The sequence below is a fragment of the Cryptomeria japonica genome, chromosome 10 (genome assembly GCF_030272615.1).
Source record: "Cryptomeria japonica chromosome 10, Sugi_1.0, whole genome shotgun sequence".
Lineage (NCBI taxonomy): Eukaryota > Viridiplantae > Streptophyta > Pinopsida > Cupressales > Cupressaceae > Cryptomeria > Cryptomeria japonica.
In genome coordinates this window covers 796,181,726-796,197,607 of record NC_081414.1, presented here as the reverse complement: position 1 = coordinate 796,197,607, position 15,882 = coordinate 796,181,726, and the positions used below count along the sequence as shown (strand labels likewise).

At 33.6% G+C, this 15,882-nt stretch overlaps 1 protein-coding gene across 6 annotated transcripts in view; it reads right to left on the bottom strand.

Moving 5' to 3' along the window:
* The window catches only part of LOC131072250 (general transcription and DNA repair factor IIH subunit TFB2), a 167,583-nt gene extending 152,336 nt beyond the window's left edge, over positions 1-15,247 (bottom strand). For 2 of the 6 annotated variants that reach the window (XM_058008368.2, XM_058008371.2), the window contains exons 1-3: positions 15,094-15,247; positions 11,481-11,532; positions 11,171-11,222 (exon numbers count right to left, since the gene is read on the bottom strand). Coding sequence is in view for 3 of the 6 variants with exons in the window: in XM_058008367.2 (XP_057864350.1) it covers positions 11,171-11,222; positions 11,481-11,532; positions 12,955-12,971 (121 nt within the window). In the remaining 3 variants the exon portion in view is untranslated. Of the gene's footprint in view, positions 1-11,170; positions 11,223-11,480; positions 11,533-12,954; positions 13,051-14,560; positions 15,030-15,093 lie in introns of those variants that run through there. The other 4 variants (XM_058008367.2, XM_058008370.2, XM_058008369.2 and 1 more) reach the window with 3 other exon arrangements.
* Positions 15,248-15,882: the final 635 nt, after the last annotated feature.

Sequence of the window (15,882 nt, the reverse complement as noted above, 5' to 3'; positions counted from 1 at the left end):
AAGCAATAATAATCTTTGCATTCATGAAAGACAAGTAGCCAATGAATTTTCAACTATAAACATTTGAAGGAAACTCTCATACAAAGTGGGTGAAAAGGGGCCCTTGCACTCATAGACAAGCATAGACACCAAACCTGTTGGATATTCAAACCTTATGGCCATAACCATCACTTAATACATGCATTGTCTCTGTTGATGCTGTTGGTACCTGAGAAGCTCAAACAGATAGGGAACCCACACATTAAAAGTTCCTCTCAAGAAGGCTGACTTCTGTTTCTATTCTACATCTAGGACTAAACAAAATTAAATCTGGCAAGTGTTAAGTTTTTTTTTTCTTTTTTAAATCATAGATTGTTTTCATGATAAAGGTCAAAGAAATATTGGTGGAGGAATCAAATGTACAACCTGTCAATAGTCCATTGACTGTTTATGGAGATATACATGGTTAATTCCATGATCTGATGAAACTTTTCCATACAGGGTGTCATGTGCCAGAGACAAATTATATTTTTATGGTGAGTGATTTTTTCAGCTTTGATGTATCTATGAACAACCTAAATAGTGTAGTAGTTGCAGAATTGTTCTATATTGTTTTTGGTTTGTCATTTTATGCAGTCTAGAAGATTAGCTTCTGTGGAAATTTTGCCAGGATATTTTGTTGATAGAGGATACAATTGTCTCACGCCAGTTTTTACAATTCTGATGCCGGTTTCACGTCAAGAATTTTCAGATGGGAAAAATGTGACAGTTGTTTTTGTTTGTCTTTATCTGGTCATAAAGCAGCGATCATGCTCAATTTTCTGGTGTGTAGAGCAAATACCCCTTTTTCAAGCACAGCCAGCCTTTTTATAATAATTTTCCCCTTGAGAAAACTCTCTGCAGTCTTGCAATATTTCATCCTTTACCTCCGGGTCAAGAGCTAGGGTTTCGAGAATTGCAAGGTGCTTGAAAACTATCAGTGTCCAAACATGACTTTTGTCCTCGTATGAGTGCCATTTGTTGGTGTGTAACTTGGGGTGCCAATTTTTCAACACCCAGATTTCGGCCTTCGCAATTACACGCCGAAGATAGGTTTCAAATTCAAAAAGAGTCATTTTGTAAGGGAATGCCCAACAAAGAGAAGAAAGAATGCTGCACAATTAAAGCCAAAGAACCAACAAAAATACTATTTGATCATCTCAAAGAGGATGAGCTCAAGCTTCTTTGCAAATACATGAGTTTTAAATTTATTCTTTTAATCTTTCTTATTTACTATAATTCTCAAAATGCTATATTTTGTTGAGACCCGAAAATAAACCCGATTGTGAAATTTTTCATTTTTAAGATTGCAAAGTTTCCCTCTGTCAAATAAATTTTGGGGTCCGGTGAGCATTTTAGCTTTAATGAGTTCATTTCCCTTGCATCATCGACGGTGTTAGTTAGCTACAGCAAGACATTAATTACCACCAGGGCTTGGCTTTGTGTGTTTTCTTTCTTTATATGATTTTAGTGAATTTTTCAGCCTTATTTTTCTTTGTTTAGTTGGTTGTACTAAATTTATGTATGCTTAAATTTCTTAGCACTCGTTGACTCCGATTTAGGCTGTGAAGATAATTTTTTGGATTGTGAAAGTGTGTGGTCAATGCATTTTTAGATAGATTTAGTGCGGTCCTATCACTGATCAAGAATATTGGGTAATCAACTAAATAATTTGATTGCTAGGTAAAATATTTCAAACGAGGATGTGTTGTTAGAATGTGAAAACTTTAGCAGTGTAGGACTATCTGGACCATTTATTTTCCCTTCATACTGAAAAGATAGATACAACACAACCAATTGTTGAAAAGATCTCATCTACGTTGGTCTGTAAGAAATCATAACACAAGAAACTATGCTGAAGACCACTGTCGAATTTTTTAAGATAAATTACAGAGGGTTCTATTATGGCTCTCAACCACACTCAAACATGGAAATACAGAGCTACTTGTCAAACGAAGAATAAACCTGATACAAACAAGAACATATAAACACCCACCAAAACTAATACATAACACTGCAAATAATACCATGCAATATGCTTTGTATCTTATCCTCCAAAGAATAACATGTAAACATATGCTGGTTTATGGAAGCTACAGGTGTCGACGTGGGTGAGTTTATTTCTTTACTATCATATTAAATCTATGCTACCATATTGGCAGAAAAACTCTGTGCACCTGAACAAGATTCATCCTGGAAATGAAACACTTGTGGAATCAGGATACATATGGTTTTTTTGTGGTTGGAATGGTTTCCATGGGGTTTCCATGGTGATTCTAGTGGTGGACGAAACTTCCGATGCATATCTTTTAAGTTTTTGACCATAAAATACGTCCATGAAACCCTAAACGATGGTCATTTCATGTTTCCTATGCATTTCATTTGATTCACATTCAATTTCTGGTGCAAACAGGAAAGGAGTTGCAGCCCAAAACCTTAAACAGTTGAAACAAACAGAAAATCTTCTCTATATACATCATCCATAACAAATATTCCTGCTGCTTGAACTTGACTGGTTTATAAGTATCTTAAAGATTAAAATCAATTTGAACCATTCTGAACTCATATTCTAAGGGTTACAAATTATGTATGATTTTAAAAATTTCAACACAGTTCCATACTCTACTCTCGGATCAAATCCCCACGTTCTTGGGAAAAAATCAAAAAGATAATGACAATTGAGAAACTAAACAAGTCTCCTCTGATACTTGCATCTTAGAAATGCAGATATTAACATAGGAGTGAACATTGCTAGAATAGGATGCGTTGCTTACCTCAACGCCTGAAAGTCTGAAGTTCACAAATTCAATATTTTTGTCCACGTTTCTCCTTTCCCTTTTTTATCCGCATTAATCCTCGCATGCCAGATTTTTAAGATAATATATATCTCTATTAAAAATGAGATGTTATAATATATTTATACTATTAGATATATCTATAAAACAAGAGATGCAGTGCGTCAAGTTCCTGCCAAAAGTGTAATGTTTTTGTTGATGTTGAAAGTGCGAGTGTAGTGGCTAGAGGAAACATAGTGAATGTGTAGTGTATTTATATTTTTATTTGCAAGTTTTAGTGTAATTTATTAGTAATCAATAAAATGTACCATCAATAAGGAAGGTGAGAGCTGATAAGTAGGAGGTATTTTCTACAGCAAGTCAAATTATGATATTGCTATCAGGGTTCAACTGTATAGTGTTTGAGTCAAACTCATCTTCTTGACCTTTAAATTTCCAACGTTAAATTAGGAGAAAGCAAAGATTGCTATTAGGAGAAGGCAAAGATTGTTGCCAAACCTTGTTGTAAAGAGCAACTGATTTCATTGAAGTCATGGTGAATTTGATTTGTTACTTCAACAATTTGCATGGTCTTTACTTCTCAACTTACTTTCATGTTGATTAGATTGGATGAAAGAAATTGTCGAATGCATTTGTGTGGAATCCGTTTAGTCCATACCACTAGCCTCTTGCTGATTGTAAGTGTGCCTTGCGTGGTCAACTGGAATGATATGAGTTTAACTTCAAATTATTATACATCCATTGTTTATGCATTAACTTGAATGGTAATTGTTGTGACGTTTTCACACATCGCCCCATTGCAAATGGGGACCCATGTTTTTTGCTTTTTAGGGTTTGTTTTCTAGGTTTTTTAGGGTTTTGTTAGTTGGCCTTTGCATTTTGAACGTCGCCCAGGGGATCACATAGGATAGCAAGTCCGGCTTGAGTGAGGTCCTGATCCTGAAATTTGGCTAAGTCTGGAATGCCCTGATCCTGAATTTGACTAAGTCTGGAAACTGAAAAAACCTCCAAAAACTAGATTTTGCAATATAACTCCTGGAGGTCTGAAACCACTCTCAAACATCCTGAAAGTATATATGGAATATAACTTAAAGTATTCTTATACTTAAATGTTATATTCCATAAAATTTATCCTGATAGAGAGTTCGAAAAGTCAAATTTCGCTCGTGTCCTTCTCCAAGGGTCCAGAGCGAAAAGCGCTCCTGTCCCTCTCCAAGGGACCAAGGCGAATCACTCGTGTCCCTCACCAAGGGACCAAAGCGAAAATGCTTAGTTGAGCCATTCCTGACCTTGTTTGGACGAATCGAGACATCAAAGGCATGGTGAAGGACGAAATGAGCATGATAGAGCATCCAGACTTGATCAAAAACAACGAAATGATGAAGTTTTTGCCTAGAGGGTCAAATTCGCTCCTGTCCCTCGCTGAAGGACCAGAGCGAAATTCTTCATAAGGTACGATCTGGGCAAAGATCAAGCAAGTTTTATGTTTGAAGGCAAGAAAGGAGATGAATTGAACCCATTGAAGACAAATTGAAGATTATCAAACGTCAACAAGGGACCCAAATGCCCAAGTTCGCTCCTGTCCCTCTCCAAGGGACCAGAGCGATTTTTGTCTTAGACAAATTTCTTGCCAAGTTACAATGAATTCCAAGGCATGGATGAATGAAAGGGGACATTACGAGACCGTTGAAGATAAATTTGGAAGCTGACGAAGTGTGATGGAGACTACAAGTACAAATTCGCTCCTGTCCCTCTCCAAGGGACCAGGGCGATATGATGATTATATTGCCGTTCCTCCAAATTCAAGACACTCCAAGACTTTGAACGTTAAAAGTGCAAGTATCGAGACAAGGTTGATGGATCGCTCCTGTCCCTCAGTCAGGGACCAGGGCGATGAGGTACGCAATTTTCATCTTCAAAATTTGGCGCTCAAACACATTTCTTTAAATTTATTTTAAATGCTAAAGTCGATGGATTGAAAATTTAATTAAAAATGGCATTTAAAATTTGCGCTTGATATTTATTAATTATTTTTGCCTTTATAAAAAATCGAATTTGACAATTTAAATAATAAAGGCATTTAATAATTAATTATTAATTTAATAAAAAATCAAAAGGAGCGCTTGGTTTGTGAGAGTCGGCCTTGTTATTTATTAAAAATCATTTAAATTGCCTTATTTTTTACACAAGTCGGCCTTAAGGTAATTGTGATGGTAAGCGCTTATAAAGGGAAGGTGAAAACTTCATTTTCACATCATCATTTATCATCTCTCATATGCGACTTGGAGAAGGCAAAAGAGGAGCGAATTTCATACAAAGGAAGGGCGAAATTATCATTCAAGAGAAGGTGCGAATTGTGTTCAAGGTGCGAGTCTTATCAATAGGAAGGCACAAGCATTATCAAAGGAGTTTGAGTTTCAAGTTAGGCGAACTTGCCAAGGACATTGAAGACCACGTCAGAGATATCCCCAAGGATGGCGAATTGACAAAGAGGACGTTCATTATCCTTCAAGATCACGTTGAAGCCATCAAATTTTGATTTTTGCCTAGGAGAATTCCTTTATTTTGCATTTTAGAGTTAAGCTCTCAACTGAGGTATGGCGATATTTGTTTTATTGATTTTGAACGTTGATCATCATAGCTTAAATTTTGAATTTTGAAATTTTGAATTTCAATAAGCTCAATCGTTTTTAGGAAATGATTAATAAAGGACTTATCATTAAGTTTCCTAAAATTTGCTCTCTAATCTATGTTATATATTGCAAAATCACGTTTCTAATTTTGAAATGTTGTGTAGGCATCAAATGGAGATCTCATCAAGGAAAATCAAGCCGGATCAAGGACGGTCTTCGCCAGGACGATCAAGCCAAGCCAAGGGCGACCTCTTTCAATCTAGCGTTCCAAGGCGAGGTACATCATCCTGCACATCAAGGACACAAGGAGTTAGAACAAGGGCTCGTTGAAGAAGCAAATAATTCTAGATGAATTAATTAAAGCAAGCTTCTCAACAACATCAAGTTGAATATTTACCAAAGTTACAAGTGTCAGATGAGGTGGCATCCTAGTCATCACGTCTCCAATCAGTGAGGTCCATCTCAGCATGTCCAGATTCAATGTACTTAACTCATGGAAGGTGGCACAAACTCCGATGTACCTACCCTGGCTATCCATTGGTCGATTTTTCTAGAAGGGACATGTGTCCAAGCAATACAATTTTATCATTGGTCAAGCATTAAATGTTATGTAATGGTTGTAACAAACCCTAATTAGGGTTTTCATTGTAAAATCTTGGCCATTGATCTTGAATTGATCTAAGCCACCAAATTGTATTGTGGGCACTATATAAGCCCAGGCATTTCATTTGTAAAGGCTAATTAGCAATTGTTAGAGATAGTATGTAAATAGTTAGAATAGTTAGAGAATAGTTGGAAGCAATTAGAGTAGAATAGGAGGACAAGGCAAGAAATTGTTGCCATTGATTGTAAACAAACTCCATTTTCATTGAAGTAATGGTGAAGTGTGTCGTTTCTTGCAATTTGCATGGTTTCTTGTTGAGTCTTCAATCCTAGATGGTAGATGATTAGATGAATGGAGGAAATGTGATTGATTGATGGTGGAATTCGTATATCCATACTACTAGCAGTTTGTTGATTGCAGATTTGCCTTGTGTAGTCAACTGGAATCGTTCAGCCTAAGCTCAATTTCAATTTGTCGCTTCAACATTGATATGCATCAACTTGGATGGTATCTATGCCTGCGGTGATGATTTGAACATCATAAAGCTTCCCTTAGAAGATCGCACTAGCCTTGTGGAGATGGTCCATTGATGTCAAAACAAGACCTAGTTAGAGTTTCATCAAAAATCAAATCATTGCTCCTACATTCTTAGTATTAGGATTAGATCCTCTCTTCGCCCTTATCCTTTTTTCATTTTTTTCAAATCCAAGTTAGTAAGAGCCTGTGTCCAGCAAAGCAGATCGGAAGTTCAATCATCACATGTAAGTCCCCTTGTGATCCCAGCAAATCACATCATACCACTGGAGCTTGTCCACACGTAGAGACCCTACCAAAAGAACCTTGGAGTCTTCCTAACTGATCCTTTATGCGAATCTTCAGCAGTTAGAGACTATTTTCTCAAGAGAGGATAAGATGCCTATTGGTATTTTATTCTGTGTATGATGGTGTATAAAATACACGTCAACAGTAATCAATCCCTGATGTTAATGATTTGAATATCTTTGAATTATCCCTTAGAAGATTGCACTGAGCTTGTGTCAAATTGTTCGGTTTGATGGTGAGACTTTGCCCAGTAGGATTCCATCGAATCATTCACTCATTCTCTTGCATTCTTAGGATTAGAATAAACTCCCTAAACCTTATGCCTTTTGCTCTTTCTTTATTCTCCCAACTAATAGTTAGGATCTAAGTTCCAGCGATTCAAGCATTCCCCCTTTGTGATCCCAACATAATCACATCAAACCAACAAGCTTATCCACACATCGAGACCCGACATACCAGAACTTTGGAGTTATCTCAAGTGATCCTCAAGCCAATCTTCAGCATTTGAGTAACTTTGTTCAAGGGAGGATAAGATACTTTTGGGTATTTTATTTTGTGTTCGCATGTGTATGAAAAACACATCAACACTACCCAGCAATCGTCGATAAATAATCAAGGCACCTACTCTTTTTTAATTTGAATAACTTAACTAATTTTATGATAAGTAATTTTACCCAGGTTAACAGTTTGATCGATAAATGAGGATAAATAAAAATTAAATCCTTAAACGAATTTAAACTATAAAATTAAATGGAAAGAAAATGTATAGGAAAAATGAAATCAAACCGTAGAATGTACACATTATTAAGCAATTAATTTCAATTTAACATATTTTTTGAGAGAATTAAAAGAGACCTAATTGATATGCCGTACAAATTATGATTGTAAAAATTTAGGGTTTAATTAGCGAGCAACAGTCGGGAGATCTACAACAGGTTTACAAGAAAGGGAAAAGGGAGAGTTAGGGCATTATCACAGTTTGTGGTTTCGTGGTTCCAGTATAAACAAATTTACAGATCTAGATTTTTGTATATGCAGATGGCGAAAACCTTCTGAAGGAAGAAATTTCACCGAAATTTTAAAAAATTTGTCACCAGGATAAATAGTAGCTATTAGATTCGAATTTGAAAGACTTTAGCGAATGACAGAGACAAAAATCACAAGATATTTATTTTGTATTAAATTTTGTTGATGCAACTTATGGCGTTCTATTTCGGAAACCCCACTTTGAATTATTGGATTTTTTTAACAAAAGCGCGGAGTTTCACAACGGAAATCGTTTGGAAATTTGTGGTGATGAGTTCTATGAATGGTGCCACCGGCTGTTCAAAACGCAAAAGATAGCTGGCAAATAAAGTAGAACTTAAAAAAAATCGAAGACAAATAAAAGAATTTCTTACCTGACAAATCTTATTGCGGAGCTGAAAATACTGTGAAAATGTTGTGGTCTATGTTCGCGAATAATGTTTTAGATCAAGACGGAATTCCAGTGTTTTTTGATGAGCAGGAGAATGGTAGATCACAGTGAAAATAGGATTTCCGAAACCAAGAGATGATTAAAATCTACTGTAAGCATTCAATGGGCAATTTTTTTGCAGAATTTGGGACAACAAATATTCGCACGCAATTTGTACGTCTGTCAGATTTTATTTACTCCGTATGTTCTGGGTTGCCTACAAAAAATATTAGAACGATACACTATAAAGTATGGGATATTATTAAATTTTTGAAATAAAAATAAACAAGAGCTCTGATGGAGCTATAGTCCCTGCCTTTTGCAAATGATGGGGGAATGAAGTATTGGATTTGAGAATGGAAGATAGAGAATGGAGAGTAAAGACTTTGCTGGAGAAAATAAAGGCAATAATGTGCATTTTGTGGTTCAATTAAGTCTTTGATATAGGGATATTGGAGTTAAATGAAACTTCCAATATACAATCACTGATTTATAAAATGTAATTTTAATTACTTAGGGGTAGCGTACAGGTATTTTGTGCATGTTCTGAATGTGTTCAGTTTAATATTTATTAGAATTTTCTAGCTGACAGCACCCAGAGGTGCGAGAGATGGTCAAAACTAAGAATTGCGTGTGTCAAATTCAAATATAATGAGCATTTCGTCAAATCTTAACTCATTAAGTGAACATTATACAGTGGAGAAAAGTGAAACAATAAATTGCACAGTAAACATTTGAAATATTAAAAGAATAGAGTATACATGCATAATTTGTAACATAAATTATATATTATTAAAACATGCTTTGGATTTGACATCGTAAAGGTTTTTGTATTTATATATTATAATTTGGAAAATACTTGAAAGTTGATACTGGGTACAAAAATGATAACTAGTTGTAGTTTGCTATGAACGAGTCTTTAAAAGTACTATTAAATGGCAATTTGAAAAGTATCATAGGCAATGTTGTGTTGTGTCTGTTCTAGATACAGTTGAAGATTGGACAAGATTTATATTTACAAAAAGCAAGCATGGCGTCGAATGTTTGTAGTAATCATTTGGGAACCTGTAAAATTAACAAAATAAAGATATTAATTATTAAAGTTGGAGAGCAAGTGAAATGTGCAAATATACATGAACAATGTTGATATCATTATGTGATATCTTTTTTATTTATTTTTAATATACATTGTAGACATTATTCCTATGTCAAGTTACATTACATTATTTTATGAAACCCTTCCGATTGAAAATACCATAAAGCAAAACAATAAGAATCATTAAGCATATACAGAAATAATCTTTAAAAAATATAAAATTTATATTATTCATTCCAACAGAACTTCAATCTGATGTGTACATTGTCGAAAAGGGATTCAGGAAGCTTATTGAAGATTAATCCTCTCGCTTTCCCTTCTAATTATCATGACAATGAGGAGTTGGATGGAGCTGTTCAAACTAAATTGAAGGAACAAAAATGACGTTGCAGTTCTGTTCTTCAGCATGAAATGTCTATTTTATGGTTAGCAAGATGAACAAAATAACAGTATTAATCTATGTCAACACAAATCATATAGGAAAATTTAGCTCTTCTGATTATGGAACCATGTACCAACTTTGAAAATTGAAATTAGCATCGTATTAATAGTTGAAGCATCAAAAAGAAAGTTAATAAACTGTTTTATAAGTCCGTAAAGTAAAAATTTTGAGTCTTGTTATGCACCTATCTCTTTGATTGGAATCATCATGGACAATCATGTTGTAAATGATGTGAGTTGTAGTACAAGAAAGAATTTCAGAAAATCACATTTAAGGCACATAAAACAATAGCTAAATTCTTTAAGACATGGCAATGAGAAATATGAAATATAGTAATAACATTATAATAAGATGAGTAAAAAAAAAAAATCGATTCAATTGAGCAATTCATTAGAAAATGATAAAATAATTCAGTTTGGTATATAAAGAAATTAGGATGATAGGAGTACAAGATATATGGATGTGTTTGGGAAAGTTAGCATTACCTTGAGGAGTAGTGCGTAGTGAATGAAGATCTTGTTGGAAATGGCAAACTTATTTTATACACTCTGCAATTTGCAATTGTATGTCTTATCCTTGAAAAGATAGGCTCATAATGTCGAGCAGCTGGATTTGTGTCATGGAAAAGAATTGATATTGGAGCATGACATGCATCTTTATTGAAATGCAAATATCTTTTTTTGCGTTTCAAGGAACAAATGCATATGGGTATATTTAACCAACGTGCTAACCAGTGGACACAAAATGTGTCACCCCAAAGTCCAATTTCACCATTGGCATTGATTTCTGTTGCCGAAAGTCTCATTCTACATAGATATGTATTTTTGTCATGTATATTATGCAAATCGTATAGTATTGTTGGATGTAATTCATGTTTAAAAGACTTCAAAGCTACAGGACAACCTTCATGAAAACAATGTAAGAAATGGTCCACAAGACCATTACCTAGTTCATTAGGTGTATATCTACAATGAAGCAAGACATGTATTGTGTCAAATAAGCAGTCACCAACTTTGTAGTTGAATGAATCAATTCAAAAACAATGTACCTTGTCTAAAGCATCATCAATTGATATCATATTTTGTTGGTCATGTGATTTGTATGTTTCTACTATAATTGGGTTATCTGACGCATTTTGTTTGTTTGGAATAGTATTTGCAAGCATTTTACTAAACTAGTTAACCAATCTAAGAAACTTTATATTTGTAGTAGTGCCAACTTAGAAATATGGAATGTAGACAAAGAGGAAAGCAATTATGTTTGAAGAAATAAACAAGGAACAACTTTAAGAATTCATTACTCACCTTGAGCAGTAAGTGTGTGGAAACTAGAACGTTGCCCTGCGCAAAAGATAGCCTGCAAAACAAAAGCACAATTATATTGTCAATCCATCTGGATATTTTTGTTTTTACTTAAAAATCAGAATTTCAAATCTTCCCCAAAATGATCCATATATAGTAGCAGAAATATAGCTCTTTTGAATAGGTTGAATGTGACAATCGCAATCGAAGGAGATGAAAATGAGCAAGAAAGCCCACAGATGGATGCACAAAGAACAAAGCAATTATATTTGAAGAACTAAACAAGGAACAAATTTAAGAATTCATTACTCACCTTGAGCAATAAGTGTGTGGAAACTAGAACGTTGCCCTGTGCAAAAGATAGCCTGTAAAACAGAAGCACAATTACATTGTCAATTCATCTTAAAATATTTGTTTTTGCTTAAAAATCAGAATTTCAAATCTTCATAGTTAACCGAACAAATTTCTAAAATTCTTTTCAACAGCGCCCTCAAAAATTAAGTAAAATAAAAAACAAACCTATAAAGTTCAAAACAACTTAAATTCTATACAAGATGTTTTTTTATTCATAATCATGTGAACATGAAATGCTAATAAAACAGTAAACACTAAATAGATATAAGTATATGCATAATTTTAGTTATTTAAAACATCCTTTCAAGATACAAAATATAAAAGATTAAATAAAAAGAACTAGCTCTCATATTTGATTATTTTCTTGAAAAAAAAATAATATTTTTATTTTTTATTAATTATCTTATATTTCTATTATACAATTACAACTCAAATCAACGTTATAATTTGTTTAACTAAATAAATGCTTAAAAACACAACCATAATTCAATAATATTGAAGTAAAACTATTGAAAGTTAAATCAAAATAATGTGACTTATTTATCATCCCAAATGTGTTTGTTAAAATTATTTAAGTATTCTGTTACTTGAAATTTATAAAATTATCTAGCATGTCCCTTTTTTGCCTTTGTCAAATGATTTAGATGCAAGGTTAGAATTTTATTCTACCAACCAAAGAATCAAGATGGGAAGAAAGGAAGACACTTATGGTATTGAGATCTTATTTGGAAGGAAATTCAAAAAGTTATAACTTGAATGTTCTTTTTTATAAGAAATGCAGCTAACAGGAATTCAGAGGAACTAGGATATGATAACCTAGGGAGATTGCAGACATTGAAGCATATATATAAAACATCATATTATTCAAAATGATCCATATATAGCAGCAAAAGATGGATGAAGAGTACGAGAGGATACCCCACCAATTTGGCAGCTAGGGAAAAGTGGTTCTTCTCAATATTACCTGTTTGAGTTTGATTAGGGATTAAGAATGTTTTTGAAGCATAAATTTTCTGTTCTACAAGCAAACAAATGCATGGTTAGTGCATTTCATGAACTCAAATGTTTGCTTCTATAATCCTTCTTTTGGAAGTTTTTTTTCATAATGGTACTATTTAAGCTCAGTATTAGAGCATTCACTCCTTCCTAAAAATATAGTCCATAATGAGCGAAATTCTGAACTTGACGATGGTTTGAATGATTGTTGCTTCTGTGATGTTAGGTCACCATAAAATTATGCAAAAATATAATGAATTACTGTTATATTAGACCCGAATCATTCAAATTTATCAAACTTTTATCTCAAATGATTTCAAAAACTTGTTTCCATGATGAATGAATATTTCCTAATTGTCAAATATTGATCTAGTATTCATATCACACATATAATTTGACTCAAAAACAAAAAACAAACGTTGCAGTCAAATTTCCACCAAAGCTTTGAATGCATAGAAATCCATCTCTGTCACGTGCGCAACTACTAAGATGAAGGCCCTGTAAGCTGATACCAATGTACATGAAGAAAGTGTTGAATAGGAGTGATAAATTAATCGATGTAGTAATCAGCATGGACAAATGGGTAATCTATGATCATGGATTAAGAAACTTAAGTTTTGCAATGAAACATTTGACTATTAAGTCATCCTTTTCTCTCTGTTGTCTCAGTTATAGTTAAAATACTTATAACCTCAAATGCAAGCTAGGATCTCAATAAAAGAAAAAATAATCATTACAAGCACAATACTGGAATTTCAATACAATACAAAAATCTAATCATGATAACTTTTCCAAAAAAATAAGTGCTGAGATTTTTTTGAATTATTTTCGGAAGTTTGGAATTTTGATAAATATATAATTGAAAACATCAAAACAATTGTATTCATACCACTTTCTTTATCAGTTTCTTACCCGATATAGGCTTGTCTAAAATAATTAATAAGTGTTACTCCCAAATTTTTCAATGAAGAATAACATAAGTGATATTTATAAAAAAAGATTTAAAGTTTTACAATGTAATACTTTTTCTGGAATATGAAATTATCAGAAAAGGAAAATAGTGATAAATTATTCTGAACTCATCCGTCAGAAGAAATGTTTTGCTAAGAAGACAAAACAAACTATCTTTAAAATGAAAACACAGATTCACCTAACCATTCTATAAACTTCAGTAAATGTGTCATTCAGAGATGCCATATCCATCAATATGGACCCCTAATTGAACTATAAAGGATGCGTGAGTGCAGAAGCAAGACATTGGAAATAATATTCGCAGCTTCTGACATTGTGAGCAAACCGCGACAAGGCCAATCAGGCCCCAGAAGAGATTCTGGAGAGAAATTTAGTGTAGCCTTCTGAATGCTAACTGTTTGACAAAATGCCTAAAAGAAATGTGGTCTTATGGAAGGCCATGATAGCACGATATGCACATAATGCATTTCTTGAAAACGCTTTAGAAAATTTCAAGAAAATGCAATCGGCAGGTGTAAAGCCAAATTGCACAACCTTTGCCAACATCCTCCCTGCCTCAGGGCACAGTGAACTGTTTGATAGAATGCCGCTAAGAAATGTTACTCGTAAACTGCGATGATTGTAGTATATGCACAGAATAGATTTATTTTAAAAAATCTGGAAAGGCATTCAGAAAATGACAAATGAATCATGTAAACTCAAAGACTCTGTAAAAGGATTAAAAGGAACATCTGGAACTGTGAAGTTCCTGTCAATAAAAGAGTCTTATTTTCTTATAGTAATCTGCTTAGCCAATGTATAGAATATAATAAAGAGTAATTAAAATCCTAAATTCCTTACAGGCATTCTCCTTGGGCATTTTATAAATTGAAACACATAGCCAGCTAATGAAAAGAAACCACCATTGCATATTGAATTTAATACACCTTCACCCTAAAAATTCAGATACTGTAATGTACTCGATGACTAATTTGGCCAGGAGTTTGCTGCGTAACCAGAGAAAGAGCCACCCGATTTCCGTTCTGGCCAAGGGTTTTCATAGTATTGAAGAAGAGGTCTTTCTTATCCTACCTACGCAACTGGGAAGAGGACGTGTGCTCGGTGTTGTTAATATCCACTTGACAGAGGAGGAGAACCTTAGTCTCATGAAGTCCGCCCGGTCCATTCTGGATGTTCAACAACGGCTTTCTATTTCACAGTTTCTATGTTCCTACGCCTTTTTGCTTTGTTACTACATGGTTTTTTAAGACCCTGCATACATACAGGGTTTTGCAATGCTATTATATAGTTAGCCCTTAAAGTTTATTCTTGGCAGAATAGCTGCGAAAGATTCGACAGTAGCCCTTTTGCCGGATATTTTGGCTGTGACCCCTCTTTAATTTTAAGTTTCCTGCTTATCCACGCCGCCATGGAACTATTGCAGACTAGGATTAGTCTTCCCTCGCAGGTTTATTTGTCAGCAAATGGATGCAAGGTACAATGGACAAAATTGTGGTCAAAACAAACAAACTCAAGCAACACTGCGAATTTGGATTATCAGAAAATAGAGAGAAAATTTGCAGATAACATTTCATCTTAAAGCATGAAATTTTCTAGAAACTCACCTGGATAAATCAATCCGTTTCCCTCTCTACAATGTTGTCTCCAGGGTGCCTGATTACGGGAATGCTCTCAACCAAACCATCTTTCTAGCAACAAATACTACTAGCAATTGCACCTTGGTGTGCAATGGGTATGTTGAATAGGTGTGGAAGGTTAATTAAGATAATTTTTGGTCTTCTAATTGTAAATATTTGTGTAGTAAGTGAGGTCAATAAAACTTTTGTATCATGAAGATAAATCCATGTGTTACATTATGTAGGGCATCCATGAGATGTACTTGATCCCATTTAGAGTCTACATATTTAAAGCATTCTTAATGATCAATGACACTGTCACTTAATGTATAAATTTTGTGGTACTAGTCTTTTATGTCTTTAAACAAAAACTTCAAACTCTCATTTATCCATTTATTAGATTATTAATTCCATAGTAGTCCAATTAACTTAGGTCCTTAATCATATTCTCATTATCTATTTGTTTTTTTTTCAAATAAATATATGAACACCACATTCAAGTATTTATTCTATCAAAATCAATTATCAATTAAATACAACTTTATGTTATTAAATTACTTCCACAGTCCAAATTCATATAACAAACTTATTTTTAAATTCACATTGTAATTGATATATTTATTGTTTTGAATTCTTTTTATAGTGTCAAATCTATGTTGTTTTTCAATTTTATTCCTTATAAATCCAACATATCAATTACATATTTTTTCATAATATATTAAACATGATCAAAGATACTTGATTTTGTAATTTATCTCAATTATGACATAATTTTAG